Consider the following 20,039-nt stretch of genomic DNA (forward strand, 5'->3'; position numbering starts at 1 on the left):
ATGACAGCCCCCCTCTGCTCTCTAGTGTGTGTGCCACATCAGTGTGTGTGTGTTTGTAAGGAGCCCTCCCATGCAGCACCATACAGCACTGTCTATCGCTGTGTGTCTATCTATGTGTGAGTGTGTACGTGCGCGAGTGTGTGACTGCATGGGTGTGTGACTGTGAGTATGAGTGTGTGTGCGCGAGGGTGTGCATGCGTCCGTACGTCTGCGCGTGTGTATGTGTGGGTCTTCACCACACAGAAAACATCCCCACTTCATCAAACTGATCTTAATGCGTTCGCAGAGGCCCCCCTCTCCCTACACCTCGGGTGAACCCGGCGTCTCTGAACGCTCCCCCCATTGTTCCGCAGCTTGTTCAGCAGACAGCTCATAATCGAGAGGGGCGCGTTCACGTGATATGATGCAACAGCATTATTAATCAATTTTCTCAGCAGTCTCCTGCAGCGAGCGAAGAGAAAGAGATCTCAATCTACAAACACAGGCCTCGTTATCGACGCCGCAGGCACCACGCGTTGATATGCTTCGCCGCTAGTTCTCCGGCTGTTATGTTTTCACATTTTAGAGAGAGAGATCAAGAGGTTACTGGGTCTGAGTTTTCTGGGTCACGAGAGAGATAAAGGAAGGGAGGGAGGGAGAGAGGGGGAGGGAGAGAGAGAAAGAGGGGGGAGCGTGGGACAGTGAGATAGAGAAAGGGAGAATGAGAGAGAGAGAGAGAGAGAGAGAGAGAGAGAACCTCTCTCTTAGGCTAACCACTAACAGAGTGATGCGATGCGATTGGGTGATTTGGCTACAATCCTCGACCTACATACCCAGGGATTCCCCGATCTAAAACCCAGGTGACATCAGAGATTCCGAACCACTTTGAGCGTGAGCAGGTCCTGAGACTCCCCCTTTTAATTCTTCACAGCTGCAGCTTGTTAAATATTTCATGGGCCCCCATTCGAAATATATCAAAACCAATGAATTTTAAAACAAGGTCAGGATAACAATCCCTTTAACCCTCATTTGCAGGAGTCCGAAATGGCCCCCTGTTCCCTATTATAGTGCACTGCTTTTGACCAGTACCCAAAGGACCGGCTCATAGGGACCTGGTCAAAAGTAGTGCACTATATAGGGAATAGGATGCCATTTATAGCACGGTCAGTGTAAGAAAACCTCAAAGAAAAACTCCAAACTGCTCATATCTTTAATTAATATGCCAAAAGCTTCACTCTTTTTTGATCTGGGGGTATGTATAAAGGGGACTTAGTAATTGCTCTAAGTACATGGAAGGCTACATAGGGAGCCAGAGATTTGCCTGCAAGGTAATCGAGGGGCAGGAATGCACGGCTGGGAATATGGTTTTCCTGTTTTCTTCCCTCTAGAATCTCTTGCCTCTGTAGTTAATAAGTGCTACTGGTTCTTAACTTTTTCCTGCCCAGAACACTCCCGGAACAATCCGTTAGCGTCACAGAGTTGGAGTGCAGTCACATAGAGCAGAGTGGATGAGTTACACGTTATAAGTGTGTGCGTGTGTGTGTAGGTCTGGGTGGTTGTGTGTGTTTATAAGTCACAAAATCAGCCTCGGCTGAGGCTCAAACAGAGTTTTTGTACCTCCACATGTTTACGAACACCAAACAAGTACTTCACTGTATATCAAGCTAAATTAGCCCCAAGTGGCGATCTAACCTCTTTCTTGCCTTCTGAACATGGTTGTTGTGAACCACCATTGCCAACCCTGACTTATGGGGGGAAGCTAGCTGTGCTATGCTCAGGGAGACTTACCGGTGGGGGGCAGAGCGAGATCCAGGCTGGGGCCCTGGGCTGGGGCTTTGGAGCTGCTGTGGAGGGACCAATGGAGAGGGGCGCTGAGGTCATGAGTCCAGCCACACAGACCCTGCTCAAGGTCACACACACCACCCATTGACGGAGGGGAGGAGCTAGCTCCTGGAGAGAAAGGGTGGGAGAGGGACAGAGAAAGACAGAGAGAGAGAGAGAGAGAGAGCGAGAGAGAGAGACATCAACCATCAAACATTCTACAATATTATGCAAACATAAAGTTTGCAACATTTCCACACAGTATGCTTACAGACACTCACCTCTGCCCGACCGCTGGGCAGTGCTACTCTCCATTGGACCAGACAAAGTCGGTGTGGCTGTGTCAGCCAGCGTGCTGGTTTCTATGGAGGCACAACACATAAGTGTTGTCAGTTACATCCAAGATGCTCAAAATGAAACATACTCAATGAAACAACATCGTATTGTGAATGTGACCACAGCTTTCTGACTAATCAACAGTTTGCCCATGAATACAATTTCTCAATCTCTGCTTCTCACAGAATCTCTGCTTCTCACAGACTGCTTCTCACAGACTAGTGCTTACTCCACACACCTAAATGAGAGTCTGAGGTCATCTCCAATGCTCCTTCCCTCCCTCCCTCCCCCTCCCAGACGAGGTGACAGGCTGAGCCAGGCGGTGATAGCCCAGTCATGTTGTGTCTCTTAGCCCCGACATCTCCCTCCCTCCATGGGTCTCGACCGTCTCCACCACCATCCACAGCCCAGTCAGACCAGTGGCTGGGGCCCTGTCAGGACAGGCCAGACACCAGTCTCCATGGGGGATGAATGGGCCTAGCTAGTTCACCCTCGAATGGATGCACACACACACACACACACACACGAGCAAGCACGTACACACACGGCTGCATGCGAGTGTGAGTGCACACACACACACTCCTTCCAGCAGCACATGGTCTACAGACTGCATTAGGAATGTTATCGGCGATAAGTGGCCATGCTATTGGGACCAGATGGGACAACCCGGGCTCCGTTATGCAATGACAGACGGAAAGGTTTGGGTCATCTCTGCATTCTAACCACAATCTAACCAAAGTCCTAATCATATTATCATACACCCATGGCCCCATATATCGCATCATGGGAATTTGTGGAAACTCTGTTCCAGGCTCCGTTCCAAAAGTTTGGGAACCACTGCCTCAGAGTATACTTGTGCTTTCTGATCATTTCTATGTAAAAATCTGTATCCAAGATGGCAAAACATTTTTTTCCCCCCAAGCATTCATACTTTCCCCAAGATGTCATTTAGGAGCGTGCAATGACTGGAGAGACACACCAAACTCGAACATCTGGAAAGCAAGACTGCTAGTGCAGAATCTGGATGCATCTGCAGTCCAAAGACATAGCTGCTAGATAATAGCTACATCAGTGTAATGATGCATGGCTAGCACCGTTAGCGTTGAGCGGGCGTTTGAGAAGCACAGACGACAACAAACATGGAGGGAAGTTGATTACGTTGTCCATATTAGGACAGATTGAAACGAGTCCTGCTGGGACTGAGGCTGTCCTAATATGGACACCATAGTTGATTGATCCTTTGACATTTTACCGTGACACAACTGCTTGTGAGGAAAAAAATGAAACGGATGAAATGAATGAAACGTACACAGCCGGACGTCTGGCGCTGTGGAAAAACACAGCTAAAATAGCGCTGCATGAAAGAATAGTGCCCAGCTGTTGAGGTCTCTGACTGCGTGACATTAGCCTAACGTTAATGTCACACCCTTTACTGAGGCAATTAGTTGGCCGATCAGATTTGAATCACCAAGGAGCTATGGGGACCCCACCGGAAATACATTAACCCCCTACTCCTCCCTAACCTTTTTCACATCCGAGGACCGTGTATCCTGTTATTTTATCCCCCTTAGCGCAAGCCATTCGTACAAGCCGTTGCATCTCCGTGCTTTCAAAGGTCAGGCCTTGTCACTGTGGAAACAGATTGACCTTTGTGGGGTGTGACAGGGGTGTGTGTGTGTGTCTGTCTGTGTCTGCGTGTATGACAGAGCTGTCAGGGGTACCGGGAGAGAGACGAGGAGCTATGACCTGCCTGCCTCTCCCCGAGGGCTCTCCACTCCTTGACACGTGTGAGGACACAGCTACAGAGCTGCGTCGAGAGGCCGGCCTTTATACAGTATCACCGTTCCTTTCTCCTCGTGCAGGAGGGCCTCCTCGTGCAGCAGAAGCAGGAGAAGGACTAGCCGCGCAGGGAGAGGTTCCCCTCATTCAGGAGAAGGCCTCCTTATTCAGGTAGAGCGTCCCCTCATGCATCAGAAGGCCTCCTCATGCAGGGAGAGGGACCCTCATGCATCAGAAGGCCTCCTCATGCAGGTAGAGGGACCCTCATGCATCAGAAGGCCTCCTCATGCAGGTAGAGCGTCCCCTCATGCATCAGAAGGCCTCCTCATGCAGGTAGAGGGACCCTCATGCATCAGAAGGCCTCCTCATGCAGGTAGAGGGACCCTCGTGCAGGAACAGCCCCTGTGATTTGTCACATGCACCGAATACAACAGCTGTAGACCTTACAGTGAAATGCTTACTTACAAGCCCTTAACCAACAATGCTTTAAGAAGTTTTATAAGAAAAAAGTGTTAAGTAAAAGAAAAATATATATAAGTAACAAATAATGAAACATCATTAGTAAAATAACAATAGCGGAAAGGAGTACAGGGCTCATATGTACAGTATCAAGTGTCTTATAGTAGGAAGACTGTTTTTTTAGGATCGACTCAGCCCTCTTATCTATGTTATGTCATCTACTGTGATCTAAAAACGAAAAACCGATCCTAAATCAGAAGTCCTACACTGAGACGCTTGATACAAACGGCACCAGGGGAACTGTCATGTTTCAGAGAATACAGTGAACAGCGCTCCACCCCTTCCCTTTGCTCACTGTTCTCGACCCCCCCCCCAGCCCCCTACTCCGCTCCTTCTCTTCTGGAAAACAGCCATAGCTCTCGCTGAACAATCTGACTCAACAAAATTTGATCTAGAAAAAAATGTCAATTATGTAAAGAGCCTCAGTAAAACTCACAAACACACACACACACACCCGCCCGCCCACACATTAAACCAGCGCAATTGTCAAACGCACGTTCCTTTGCAAATTCGATTTGATTTGTTTGATTAAAAAACAAGCCCGTGTAGGCTACCCTTACCCTACTACAACGAAACAGCAATGTAGGCCGACATTGTGAATAAGATTTTATTCTTAACTGACTTGCCTAGTTAAATAAAGGTTAAATAACAAAAATAAAAAAAACATTTGGAAACCTTTTATGGATAGCCTTTTTGGCTAATGCATGGCCAGGATAAGAAAGACACCAGACACATTGCTGTTGAACCAGCTTTCGTTATAGTAGGGTAAGGTTAGCCTATAAGGGCTTGTTTTTTAATCAAACTAAACAGAAAACAACCTATTGTTACAAGAACCTATATATAAGTGTTTCTAAATACGATTGTCTTCGGATTATATAATCTATCTTTCCATGTTGGGCATGTAGCCTGCGTGGAGGGGTTTTTACGCACATCCAAAATAATAACAGGAGCTGGCTAAAATAATGGGCATATAGCCTGCGTGGACGGTTAACTGCCTTGTTCAGGGGCAGAACAACAGATTGTCAGCTCGGGGATTTGATCCAGCAACCTTTCGGCCCAACGTTTTAAGCGCTAGGCTACCTGCCGCCCCTGATATGTTTCACTCTTGGTCGTCATGCGTTTGCATTATTCCCAATTCACATAGGCCTACCTGCAGTGCACAGGCAACTCTATTCGGCTGGTATACGTCCCCATTCCAAAGAGCACATCTTGTCCAGTTAGCAAAGACGCACTCCTCCAAACATATTCAACTGATTCAGTCCTATAACGCCATATCAGCGGTAGGCCCAGGCTACATGTGGCTTATTGAGAACGTGCCTCACACATACAAGACAATTCACAGGAGCCTAGTATTACTATTTATTTGAAGTGCGATGCGTAAAGGCCTTTATTCATTGACGCCAATTACAACAATTATGACTGTCAACACTCCAAACATATTGAGCAAACACCAGCTGTTTTTTTTTACTGTGCTATTATTCATTACACTCCGTGCCACCAGCCTAATTGTAGTCGATGACAACGCAACCTGAGGCAACAGCATGCAGTATTAAGCCATGAAATGTGTTGACCAATTTATTTATTCATCAAAACCCAGAATGTCATTAATATTTGTCATAAATTCATAATAGACATGATTTTAAAAAATCTGCCCAAATATATGTCCAACGTTTTTGTGAGGTGTATACTTTTGTTTCAAAGTAGATTTGTTTAAGATTACAGAGAAGCACTCTGTGTGACCCTGATTTAGCCCACTGCAGTAAAAGGTTCAAATAGAGCCCAATATGTCCTTGAAGACTGCAAAACAAAGCCTAAGAGAAACCTCCGAAGTTGATCTTGAAAGAAGGCAGAAAGAGATATCCAGGCAGAGTTTTGTGTCCAAGGCATGTGTGTGTGTGTGTGTGTGTGTGTGTGTGTGTGAGGTGTGTGTGTAAGAAATGAGACCAAAGAGCCTGGAATGGACAGCAGAAAACAGAGAGGGGGAGTGTGTGATGAGAAACAGCAGAGGAGAGTGGAGGAAATAAGAAGAACAAAAACATTTACAGACCCACGCACTATGCCTAAGGGTGGGAACAGAGAGAGGAGAGGAGAGAACAGAGCCATGTGTGGGATTTAACAGTGAGAGAGAGAGAGAGACAGAGAGAGACAGATAGACAGAGAGACAGAGAGACAGAGAGACAGAGAGAGAGAGAGAGAGAGATACAGAGCGAGGAGAGAAAGAGAGAATAAGAGCGAGAATGAGAAAGAGAGGTGGTGGGAGAAAAAAGGAGGGGTGACAAAAGATTTACAATCCTCCCTCCTGTGTTACAAGGCATAGCACTCCAACCCTCCCGCACTGTGAACACTTGTGGACCAAATGCTCTGTTGAACACCAGTGTGGTGTTAAACTACTCCATCTCTCTGGGATGTCCTCCATGTCCAATAAAGAGGAGCCTGTGACGGATTGCTTTAACACGGGGCTTTCACCTGGTCTCAATGCCTTTTACATGTGGCAGGGTTAACACCGGAATGGCTGTGGCCTCAAGCTGAAGGTTTGCCGGTGTGAATCCCAGGGCCTGTGTGTAGACCCCACTGGGGGCAGCAGCAGGAAGCGATGGGGCGAGGAGGAAGTGACATAGGACATCAAGGCAAGGAGAGAGAGATGTAGGGAGGGGAGGAATGCAGCTCATTTGTCAGTCAGTCATGTAGGCCAATCATGGGTGTGGTACTGGGGGTCCCTAACAAAGGGCACTAGCCTGTTATTCTGACAGAGAGAGAGCATGTGTGTGTTTTGTGTCCTCTTGTTCTATGTTAACGGAGGGTTCTGGTCTTGTTTCTCCTCTCTAATGGCATAGTGAGTGAGTCAGAGAGGAGTGGGATGAAATATTAAGAGGTCCACATCCTCCTTACACCACCGAACAGGGCTGTGTTCCTTACGCACAGATGCACACGCACGCACGCATACACACGCACACACACAAGCTCTCCCCTAACACTGATTACAGTGTGTAGGTGTAGGTGTTGAGAATTCAGCGCAGACGTCCTGTGTAGGCCCATTAGGAGCCATTATAGTGTCTGTCTGTGTGTGTTTATGTGTATGTGTCCTAGTCAGGGTGGGGACAGAGAGAGGGGCCTAGAACCAGCTCAGGGGAGATGAGGTGTGTGTGTGTGTGTGTGTGTGTGTGTGTGTGTGTGTGTGTGTGTGTGTGTGTGTGTGTGTGTGTGTGTGTGTGTGTGTGTGTATGCATGTGTGTGTGTGTGTGTGTATGCGTGTGTGTGTGTGTATGCGTGTGTGTGTGTGTGTGTAGGTGTTGAGCCCACTGTCTGGTGCTGTAGTTCAGGTGTCCTGCGTAGGCCCAGTGGGAGTAGTGAGCAGTGAGAGGCCAGATGTGTCTACTACCTCACATCTGGATAGCAGACCATACCAGCAGTGTGTGCGTGCATGGTACCCTTGGGACAGATTGCTCAAAACCCGTCCAACCCTTTCTCCACTCCCTGTAACTTTAACCTTCACTCTTTCCAAGACTCCCCTGATTTTTCCACTTCCACTTGCTTTCCAACTCCCTAATCGTGTATCCAGTAGACTCACAGATGATATAGAGTACGCGCACGCCCACACACTTTTTAAAAATATACCCAAACCGTTCAAAAGTTTGGGGTCACTTAGAATAGTCCTTGATTTTGAAAGAAAAGCTTGTTTTTTGTCCATTAAAATAACATCAGATTGATCAGAAATACAATGTAGACATTGTTCATGTTGTAAATGACTATTGTAGCTGGAAACAGCTGTTTAAAGAAGCAATAAAACTGGCCATCTTTAGACTAGTTGAGTATCTGGAGCATCAGCATTTGTGGGTTTGATTACAGGCTCAAAATGGCCAGAAACAAACACCTTTCTTCTGAAACTCGTCAGTCTATTCTTGTTCAGAGAAATGAAGGCTATTCCATGCGAGAAATTGCCAAGAAACTGAAGATCTCATACAACACTCTGTACTACTCCCTTCACAGAACAGTGCAAACTGGCTCTAACCAGAATAGAGGACATTTCTAAAGTGACCCCAAACTTTTGAACGGTAGTGTATATTTGTAGGATATTTTGGCAGTTATGAAATGACAGAGAGGAGAAACAGATTGAATGTTTGGAGCGGGGATTGAACCCCGGTCTCTGGTGGGGAGAGGAGTGTGCATGTGTCTAAGCTGAGAATGTTAATAGAATTCCACAGGCTTACCTGGCACGTCACAGCCCAATATTTCTACTCTCATCCCGATCCCGGCAGGAGACCACCTCTCTGGATAGATCCTGATGAACTGGGCCAGGGTCTCCTCAAAACGCCGTAGCTCAGGGGTGTCGTAGTGGGTATTCCCCTCAAATATCTGCAGCACACACACATAAATAAAGCAGAAATATTGAAATGTACTGTGGCAAAAATCTTTATGTAGATTATTTAAATGAGTATAATCATACTTTACACTGACACGCACACACACACAACCCCAACATCACCCCCACCCCTACACATGTCCCCCTCCCCCCCCCTCCCCCACACCCACCTTGGGCAGGCTGGTCTTGCTGTCCATAACGAACCCCCAGTCCTTCCCGTCTAGACTGTGAGCCATGCGGTACTTCCTCACAAAGGCCCTGTTGTCCGTGCTGCTTGTCCCCTCTCCGCCCCTCGCCCCCTGGGTAATAATCCCCCCGACAGTCTTGGGGACACCCAGGTCCACTTGGAGCCACTCCTCCCCAGCCAGGGGCTGACCGGGGCCGGGGAACCAGCCTGAGTGGCTGCCCACCAGGCGGGCATTCCCAGGGGACCACAGCATGTCTCGAGCTGACGAGGCTGAGATCTGGGCGTCGGGGAGCAGGCCAGAGAGGAGGCCCTGCATCTCTGAACACGGAGCATCTGAAGTTAGGGAAGAAGATGGGTGGGGAGAGTGATGGGGAAGGGAGGGGGAGTGGGAAGGGAAATTATTCATAAAATCCCCTTTATTGGGTAAATGTCATACATTACACAAAACTATCACATTTCAACCCTCACATATTATCTGTAAAAGAAGCAAAGAGAGAGAAGGAGGGAGAGAAGGGGAGGGGTTACAGGAGATGAAAGAGGAGGAAGAGAGAGAGAGATGGAACTAGGAGAGAGAAGAAAGAAAGATCGAGGGAGAATGGTAGAGAGAGAGAGAAAGAGGACCGTAGAGGAGATTAGCGAGGAAGAGACCGAGGGAGAAACAGGGAAGAGAAGACCAGAGACGAGACAAGACAGGGGGAGTGAGACCGAGAGAGGAGAGAGAGAGGAGGAGAAGAGAGGAGAGAGAGGAGGAGAAGAGAGGAGAGCATTAGTAGGGTTGACGGTTTAAGAGCATACAGATCAAAGTTTCATGCTGTTATCTCACAGCACTAGCAATGAATGTAAATTATGGATAAATGGCAACAGAAATGCATGTGTGTGTGTGTGTGTGTGTGTGTGACTGTGTGTATCGACGTGAGGTCATCGTGCTTGTCTTCAAGTGACTATGTGTGTACCTGAACGGTGAGAGCCAGTCTAACATGCACTTGCAATACTAGCTAATGAGTGGTACTCTCTCTCCCCCTATGAATCACAGTTCAAGATTTACAAGTGAACAAGAGTGTCATGAATGATTGATTGTGACCCATTCTTGTGACATACTGCATCTGAGAGATTGTAGGGGTTGAGAGAAAGTAGGTTGATATCCTGAAGTCAAAAAACAGTTTAAAGGGCAGGAGAGGGAGAGGGAGAGAGGAAGAGGGAAAAGGGGAGAGACAGAGAATTACTCAGAGGTAGAGAAAGGCTATTGATAGAGAGAATTGGAGTAGGTGGAGAGGGAGCGAGAGAGGGAGAAAGAGTGAAAAGCAAGAACAGAGTATGGAATGAGAGAGAAAGTGAGAGAAAATAATGATTACGAGGGAGAAATTTAGGAGAAGGAGGAAGGAGAGCAGAAACATAGTGGAAATATAGAGCGAATGAGAGTGAGGGAAAAGACGAATGCGGAGGAGGAAGTGATTGGAGACGTGCTGGCTGAGAACGGAGTAAAACTTTGATTAGACTAATGCTCTGGTTGCTGTCGGAAGTTCTTATGTTTGCGTGTGTGAGTGTGTGTTTGTGTGTGTGTGTGTGTGTGTGTGTGTGTGTGTGTGCTCATGTTACTGTGTAGTTAATGCATAAACTGGCTGGCATTTCTTCTAAGGGGATATTTTAAGTTTCTTCACTGACAGTGCGTGCAGGAGATGCCGGAACACATTTTGTCTCTCAAAAATACTCTGTTTTGACGTGGAGTGGGACAGAGGACATAATGTAAAGGATGCTTCAAGTATCTAAGGCCAAATAACTGAAACACCTGTTTTTCCCCCGTGGCTCCCTCTCACACACACCTATGATCTGGCAGCCGTAGAGCTCGAAGCGCAGGGCAATGCCGTTCTTCCAGACCTGAGGCCGGATGCGTACGAAGCGGGCCAGGACCGGCTGGGGTATGCGGTTCAACACCACCTCATATGGGTCTGTGTTAGCATGGAACACCTGGAGAACACACAGAGAGGGGTATATGGTTAGACGCTGATACCAATCAAAAGATAACACACACATTTTATACCACACACACACACACACACACACACACACACACACACACACCAGCAGTGCTAGGGCACGGTGTTGAAGATGGCCACACACCGACAGAAGTGCATAGCCTTTGTTGCTGCTCGATGCATCAGCCGGCGCGAAGGGGATGAGTGAGTGACACAGTGAAAGGAGAGGATTGCTGCGCTCAATTTTTTGACCGTAAATCGCTCTGGATAAGAGCATCTGCTAAATTACCAATGTGTAAATGTGAATTAAATCTGCAGGTGCGTGGAGCTATGAGCTGTGCGTGTCAAAAAGAGGGGATTTCTGTCCTCACATTCCAAACAATAATCTTGGGACTTTATTTTTTACAAAAAGTGAAAAAGTGTGCGAGCAAGTTTTCAGTTCTCTCTACCTCGCAATCTATCTCTACCACAAACATCCATAGCCCGCAGTGTGAGTCTCGCTTCGCTGCACACACACAGAGCCCCAGCTAAGCACAGACAACCTAAACACAGATCCAATGACACCCACCCAGCTGTCTGTCTGTGTTTGTGGGGCAAACGGTGAGGGATGGTAGGGGTTTGGAAGGGCAGACACACACATCCCAAACACACACTCCCCTTCCCCCACCGTACACACACACACCCCCCTTCCCCCACCGTACCACCCTGGGGGGACTGAACAGTGGACAGAAATGCTTGATGGACATGACAGGGCAAGGTCGGACAGGATTGGGAGTTCTGTAACAATAACAGGAAGTCTCCGCAGGAGGGCAGGACAAGACCAAGGACTACTTCCTGTGGCATCCGTCCCGAACGTCCACCCCACTCCTTACACCTCCCTTCCTCTCTTGACCCCTCAGGGAGCGAGGTTAGAGGTCAGAGGGTAAATGTGACTGTGGGAGAGGAGCCTCTCCCTTGTTTAGTTTAGGGGAAGGACACAGACAGACAACAGACGTCCCCTCATGCCCGTGGGAGGAACCAATGGTGAGAGACGTCTGACCCACCTCATGTCCTATCCCTCTATCCAGTCTGGAGGTCTTCCACCAACCACACCCCATCAAAACATCTCTCTCTCTCTCTCTACTCTCTCTCCATTCTCTGTTCCACTCCCCCTCTCTCTCTCTCCAGTGAGGCTCATTGCCAGTCTGAAACCACAGAGAGACACAGGAAACAACAAGACCGTCCTCTGGGGTGCGATAACACACCCAGACACCCCCCCCAACTCCAGATATAAGAGGAACTCAGAAGAAGAAAGGACCACAGGCCAAAGCTTAATATCAGTTAAAGCAGACACTGTCTGTGTTCCAAATGGGACTCTATGTCCTATGTAGTGCACTACATTTGACCAGGGCCCTACAAACACACTAGAGTACCATTTGGGACACAGACAGTGTAGAAATGTGTATTGTGGCCTAAAATGCACCAGATTGACAGCCAGGGAGAATCGTTACACCAACTGACCAAAGAGGGCGCCAGAGCTAGAGGTTTTAATAAGGCTTATTTAAAGCAATGTTTTTGCATGAAATGCCGGCCTATTGTCATATGCAATGTAGGCCTCTAGTCAAATACTTGAATGTGCCTTCAATGCGTCTCTTTCGCTCTTCTCCTTTGTGTCTGTGTCTATGGTAATTCTCTCACTTTCCCTCTCTCTCTTTCACTCTCTATATCCTTCCTTGTCTTTTCTTCTCTCTGACTTTATTTGTATATTTTCCTCTCCTCTCTTCTCTCTATGTATCGGAGGCTATAATCATTGTACCAACCTTTCCTTCACTCTCTCTTCCTCTTCCTCACTACAGTCTTTCCACTCTCTTCCGATCTTCCTCTCCCTGTGTCCGAGGCCACTCTGTCCCCCGGTATTTTGACTGTGCACTGTGTATGCTCATACGCATGTGTATTAACCGAACACCCATGAGTCCAAACCACAAACCGCCCTCCACAAGTAAACATAGCCAGTTCTCACCTACTGCCAGATGGTATAGAGATAATGTCACTTATCTTTTAACGGCCCAAACTACATTTTAGAACTCCATTTTGTGATGTCAGACACATTCAATGGGGGGAGCATGAGGGTGAGAGGGAGGGTTTTTAGAAAATAAAGAAGGATATGAGAGAGGGAGAAATAGAGAGAGAGAGAGGGTGGGGGATAGGAGAAGGAGAGTCGTGCTGCAGACATCCCCAGTTCCCTCTGTTTCCTCTTCCTCTCTCTAGTTACATCCTTACCCCTGACCTCAATTACCCTATCAGCAGGGTCAAAGGTCATTCCGCTCATTAGACACCTGGACATTTGCTGGAAACAGGAGAAGGGTGATAAAGTTGTGTGTGTGTGTGTGTGTGTGGGTTAGAGTTGATGTTTGGGTATATGAGTGTGCATGAGTTTTTGTTAGAGCATGTGTATGCTCTATGCACATCATATGTGTTCATGCAAATTACATGAGTGTGTTATTGTATGTAATGGTATGGGATGTCCCATTGTTGCTCTGGCAGACTGTGGGTGTCATTCAGCCAGTCGTCTGGGCAAACCTTGTAATCTGCCTGACGATGGGAAGGAATAGGGGGTAACCAGTCTAGCTCCGCCTCTATACAGCACACAGGGCAAAGAGGGCTAAATAATTAACATTGTCATGTTGTTTCCTCGTGTGGCAGGTCATGAAATTATAACGAACCCCCCAACGAACCCCTTAACCCACCCTACCCTAGCCCTACTGCACCACTTCACACATATACACACCCCGGAACCCCTCCCACATTTATGTGACGGTCAAATGCCTGGAGCGGATGGACACCGGCGGAACAGAGGCACCATGGATATTTAACAATTGATGACCCTCCGGAGAAGAATGGGGTCACTGCAAAAGAGAAGGAGTGTGTGTGAGTGTGTGCAGAGGAGTGGAAGGAGATAGTGTCAGACTGGGCTGAGTCTCCCAGATGAAAACACTTCTCTAAAAACAAGATGGAGAGAAAACAAAGAATAACAAATGGAGACTTACGAGAGAGAGAGAGAGAGAGAGAGAGAGAGAGAGAGAGAGAGAGGGAGAGAGAGAGAGAGAGAGAGAGAGAGAGAGAGAGAGAGAGAGGGAGGGAGAGGGAGAGACTCAACTCATCCCGAGATTATCCATTTGCCTTCTCTCTCTGTCCCTGCTGTGTTTCCCTTCAAGCTGATGGCACCACAGTGAGATGTGGCCAAGCTCTGCACAAGATATTCTCTCTGTCTTTCTATCCATCCCCCCCCCTCCCTCCCTCCCTCCCGCGTTCCGTTTCTCGCTCTGTATAAAGATGTTGACAATTGGTTCCAACTGGCTGCTTTCCACTAGTGGCTTGAAGAGGGGGCCAGCAGGGCCGAGGAGTGTGTGTGTGTGTGTGTGTGTGTGTGTGTGTGTGTGTGTGTGTGTGTGTGTGTGTGTGTGTGTGTGTGTCTACATGAGGAGTGCTGAGGTACTCCTTTGAAATGGTCTCCCACCCCTTCACACAGTTGTTTTTGTCAATGTCTCCCACTCTGCCCCACTTCCCTCATTTCTCTCTCATCACACTGCAAGTGTGTGCGTGGGTTAGTGTGTGGGTGAGTGTGTGTGTGCTAGGTGTATGTGTGTCTACATGCCTATGTGTGTGTGTGTGTCTATGTACTTGAGTGTGTAGACATGCCTGTGTATATGTTTGTGTGTGTGTGTGTGTGTGTGTGTGTGTGTGTGTGTGTGTGTGTGTGTGTGTCTACGTGCCTGCGTAAATGCGTGTGTTTCTACATTTGAGTGTGTGTGTGTTTGACACAGCTAGTGTGTGTGACTGACAGTAACAGGCTGTAACTGCAGAGTGGGCTGTTTTTCTCCCAGGTCACAGAGTGGCAGATTTAGCACAGTAAGACAATGCATTTCTGCGAAACACACCATGTCTGTTTATTATTTGGGCTAATGTGATTCCCCCATTCAGGCACAATGTGTGTTTGTTTATGCGAATGTGAATGCATGTGTGTATGTCTTTATGAGTGCATGTGTGTATGTGTATGTGAGAGAGCTGTGTCAAGTAACGATGTGCATGTGTGAGTAGTATGATGCCTATTTAATAAATCACACATGCTCCAACAATAAACGCTCACAGAGGAAGAGGAATAGCAATTTGGCACAAATGGAACTCTATGCTATGATGCCATTTCAGTCAAAATCATAGACATGGGGTGTATTTACTTGGAACTAAACTGAAGCAAACAGGCTGAAAAAGGGAGGGAGCCAACTGAATTTGTCCAATAAGAATTGCTTCATTTCGTTTTTCTGTTTGCTACGGCGTGCACTAATGAATAAGGCCCTGGTGTTACTTGCATGATTCTTCAGATCCGCTTTATGAGAACTGCTGATGTTTCCAACCTACTGTCGCTCACTACGGAACAATGACTAGAAACCTCCAGCTGCTGTATCCATGTGTCGGCACCCTGCTCCCACACATACTTTGACGTGCGCATACACGCACACGCACACGCACACACACACACACAGCTTTGGAAAAAATTACAAGAGATACTGCAAAATTATCAGTTTCTCTGGTTTTACCATTTATAGGTGCAGTTGAAGTCGGAAGTTTACATATACCTTAGCCAAATACATTTAAACTCAGTTTTTCCACAATTCCTGGAAATGTAATCCTATAGTAAAAAATTCCATGTCTTAGGTCAGTTAGGATCACCACTTTATTTCAAGAATGTGAAATGTCAGAATAATAATAGAGAGAGTGGGTCAGAAGTGGGTCAGTGGGTCAGAAGTTTACTTACACTCAATTAATATTTGGCAGTATTGCCTTTAAATGGTTTAACTTGGGGAAAACATTTTGGGTAGCCTTCCACAAGCTTCCCACAATAAGTAGGGTGAATTTTGGCCCATTCCTCCTGACAGAGCTGGTGTAACTGAGTCAGGTTTGTAGGCCTCCTTGCTTGCACACGCTTTTCAGTTCTGCACACTCATTTTCTATAGGATTGAGGTCAGGGCTTTGTGATGGCCACTCCAATACCTTGACTTTGTTGTCCTTAAGCCATTTTGCCACAACTTTGGAAGTGTGCTTGGGGTCATTGTCCATTTGGAAGACCCATTAGAGACCAAGCTTTAACTGATGTCTTGAGATGTTGCTTCAATATATCCACATATTTTTCCCCCCTCATGATGCCATCTATTTTGTGAAGTGCATCAGTCCCTCCTGCAGCAAATCACCCCCACAACATGATGCTGCCACCCCCGTGCTTCATGGTTGGGATGGTGTTCTTCGGCTTGAAAGACTCCCCCTTTTTCCTCCAAAACAAAATTATGGTCATTATGGCCAAACAGTTCTATTTTTGTTTCATCAGACCAGAGGACATTTCTCCAAAAAGTGCAATCTTTGTCCCCATGTGCAGATGCAAACAGTAGTCTGGCTTTTTTTAATGGCGGTTTTGGAGCAGTGTCTTCTTCCTTGCTGAGCGGCCATTCAGGTTATGTTGATATAGGACTAATTTTACTGTGGCTATAGATACTTTTGTACCTGTTTCCTCCAGCATCTTCACAAGGTCCTTTGCTGTTGTTCTGGGATTGATTTGCACATTTCGCACCAAAGTACATTCATCTCTAGGAGACAGAAAGCGTCTCCTTCCTGAGCGGTATGACGACTGTGTGGTCCCATGGTGTTTATACTTGCGTACTATTGTTTGTCCAGATGAACGCGGTACCTTTAGGCGTTTCGAAATTGCTCCCAAGGATGAACCAGACTTTCTGAGGTCTTTCCCATGATGTCAAGCAAAGAGGCACTGAGTTTGAAGGTAGGCCTGGAAATACATCCACAGGTATACCTCCAATTGACTCAAATTATGTCAATTAGCCTATCAGAAGCTTCTAAATCTCCACACCTGAACCACATTGAAAACCTCTGGAATGTGATCAAGAGGAAGATGAATGGTCACAAGCCATCAAACAAAGCCGAGCTGCTTGAATTTTTGCGCCAGGAGTGGCATAAAGTCACCCAACATCAATGTGAAAGACTAGTGGAGAGAATGCCAAGACGCATGAAAGCGGTGGTTGAAAATCAGGGTTATTCCACCAAATATTGATTTCTGAACTCTTCCTAAGTTAGAACATTAGTATTGTGTTGTTTAAAAATGAATATGAACTTGTTTTATTTGTATTATTTGAGATCTGACAACACTGCATCTTCTTTGTTATTTTGACCAGTTGCCATTTTCTGCAAATAAATGCTCTAAATGACAATATTGTTTGGGGGAATTTGGGAGAAATGTGGTCAGTAGTTCATAGAATAAAATAAAAATGTACATTTTACCCAAACACATATATATAGTAAATACAGAGGAAGTGATCATTTTGCAGTGGTCTCTTCATTTTTTCCAGAGCTGTATAGGCACACATCCTCACACACGCACACACTTCTGCACATAAATACACAAGCAGACATGCACAGATTCATAGACAAACACATACTGCAAACACACACACACACGCTCAGCAGACGGACAGGAAGTCCCAATCCCTTTACTCATACTGTAGTTGACTTGACGACATATCACCAGTGTGACATGCGCGCGAGCACACACACACACACACACACACACACACACACACACACACACACACACACACACACACACACACACACACACACACACACACACACACACACACACACACACACACACACACACACACACACACACACACTCCCATTACCAGCCCATTAGTTTAGCTAGAAACTAACTGTTAAATGACAATCAGAAGGGCAAATCTCCTTTCATTGCCATGCCCCCCATCGTGTTCCCTGGTTTAAACACTTAAAGGATCTCTAAGGGCTTAGGGCCAGGCTAACTCGGACTCTGTGTGCCTGTCAGACGCCACCATTGTTGGATTAACTGTCACGGAACATACATATGGACAGAGGACTTTCTATCTTGCACGGCTCCAGATAACCCCTGGTCAAAACTCATCTCCAGTCCAGACACCCCGCTCTGAGGTCAGTGGTGGTGTGTGTGTGTGTGTGTGTGGTGGGGGGGGGTCCAGCTGTTGGGTGTTTTTTATTTAATTCTAAATCCATTTGCTCAAATAATCACCTCACAGACATTGTATGCCCCCCACTGTCACCCAAAGCTGAAACAGACAAAGAGGCGCCCCAAAGGGAGAAAGGAGGTTGGGATAAAAAAGCTGATGACTCTCCCCCTCTATGAGGCTGCTGTTGTCCACAGTGGCTTTAACATAAACTCAGGGAAAAAAGAAACGTCCCTTGTTCAGGACCCTGTCATTCAAAGATCATTCGTAAAAATCCAAATAACTTCACACATCTTCATTGTAAAGGGTTTAAACACGGTTTCCCATGCTTGTTCAATGAACCATAAACAATTAATGAACATGCACCTGTGGAACGGTCGTTAAGACACTAACAGCTTACAGATGGTAGGCAATTAAGGTCACAGTTCTGAAAACTTAGGACACTAAAGAGGCCTTTCTACGGACTCTGAAAAACACCAAAAGAAAGATGCACAGGGTCCCTGCACATCTGCGTGAACGTGCCTTAGGCATGCTGCAAGGAGGCATGAGGACTGCAGATGTGGCCAGGGCAAGAAATTGCAATGTCCGTACTGCGAGACACCTAAGACAGCGCTACAGGGAGACAGGACGGACAGCTGATCGTCCTCGCAGTGGCAGACCACATGTAACAACATCTGCACAGGATCGGTACATCCGAACATCACACCTGCGGGACAGGTACAGGATGGCAACAACAACTGCCAGAGTTACACCAGGAACACACAATCCCTCCATCAGTGCTCAGACTGTCCGCAATAGGCTGAGAGAGGCTGGACTGAGGGCTTGTAGGCCTGTTGTAAGGCAGGTCCTCACCAGACATCACCGGCAACAACGTCGCCTATGGGCACAAACCCACCATCGTTGGACCAGACAGTACTGGCAAAAAGTGCTCTTCACTGACGAGTCGCGGTTTTCTCTCACCAGGGGTGATGGTCGGATTCGCGTTCATCGTCAAAGGAATGAGCGTTACACTGAGGCCTGTACTCTGGAGATCGATTTGGAGGTGAAGGGTCCGACATGGTCTGAGGCCGTGTGCCACAGTATCATCGGACTGAGCTTGTTGTCATTGCCGGCAATCTCATGCTGTGCGTTACAGGGAAGACATCCTCCTCCCTCATGTGGTACCCTTCCTGCAGGCTCATCCTGACATGACCCTCCAGTATGACAATGCCTCCAGCCATACTGCTCGTTCTGTGCGTGATTTCCTGCAAGACAGGAATATCAGTGTTCTGCCATGGCCAGCGAAGAGCCCAGATCTCAATCCCATTCAACATGTTTGGGACCTGTTGGATCGGAGGGTGAGGGCTAGGGCCATTCCCCACCAGAAATGTCTGGGAACTTGCAGGTGCCTTGGTGGAAGAGTGGGGTAACATCTAACGGCAAAAACTGGCACATCTGGTGCAGTCCATGAGGAGGAGATGCACTGCAGTACTTAATGCAGCTGGTGGCTGACTGTTACTTTTGATTTTGATTCAGGGACACATCATTCCATTTCTGTTAGTCACATGTCTGTGGAACTCACTCAGTTTATGTCTCAGTTGTTGAATCTTATGTTCATACAAATATTTACATGTTAAAGTTTGCTGAAAATAAACACAGTTGACAGTGAGGACGTTTCTTTTTTTGCTGAGTTTACATATCTGGGTCAAAGTTCACATTTACATTGAGTATGAGTAGTATATTCGTACCTTATCCCATTGACAAACATAAACAAACTCCAGCACGCACGGACACACACACCTCTTCCACACTCCAGCTGTGTTTACAACCACTAGTGTGTGTTTGTGTGTGTGTAAAAGGATGATGAATTGCAGAGATAGATAAGGGCACACAGAGGACTCTATTGTTCATGTTTGGCAGGTTCCTCCCTCCTTCTTTCCATCTCTCCCTCCTTCCCTCCTTTCTCAATCTATCAGGAAGACACTTCATGGGATAGAGACATGACTCATGTCAACACACATTCCCAACAGGAATCTCAAAATAATTCCCAGTCATTCCCACACTATCAT

At 46.9% G+C, this 20,039-nt stretch overlaps 1 protein-coding gene across 2 annotated transcripts in view; it reads right to left on the bottom strand.

The window, feature by feature from the left end:
- LOC112253914 (neuropilin-2-like) overlaps positions 1 to 20,039 on the bottom strand; it is a 62,520-nt gene that overhangs the window by 13,236 nt on the left and 29,245 nt on the right. For both annotated transcript variants that reach the window (XM_042297068.1, XM_042297069.1), the window contains exons 8-12: positions 10,802 to 10,946; positions 8,965 to 9,314; positions 8,643 to 8,787; positions 2,082 to 2,162; positions 1,768 to 1,929 (exon numbers count right to left, since the gene is read on the bottom strand). In XM_042297068.1, the coding sequence (XP_042153002.1) occupies positions 1,768 to 1,929; positions 2,082 to 2,162; positions 8,643 to 8,787; positions 8,965 to 9,314; positions 10,802 to 10,946 (883 nt within the window). The remainder of the gene's footprint in view (positions 1 to 1,767; positions 1,930 to 2,081; positions 2,163 to 8,642; positions 8,788 to 8,964; positions 9,315 to 10,801; positions 10,947 to 20,039) is intronic.

Source organism: Oncorhynchus tshawytscha, linkage group LG14 (genome assembly GCF_018296145.1).
Source record: "Oncorhynchus tshawytscha isolate Ot180627B linkage group LG14, Otsh_v2.0, whole genome shotgun sequence".
Taxonomy (NCBI): domain Eukaryota; kingdom Metazoa; phylum Chordata; class Actinopteri; order Salmoniformes; family Salmonidae; genus Oncorhynchus; species Oncorhynchus tshawytscha.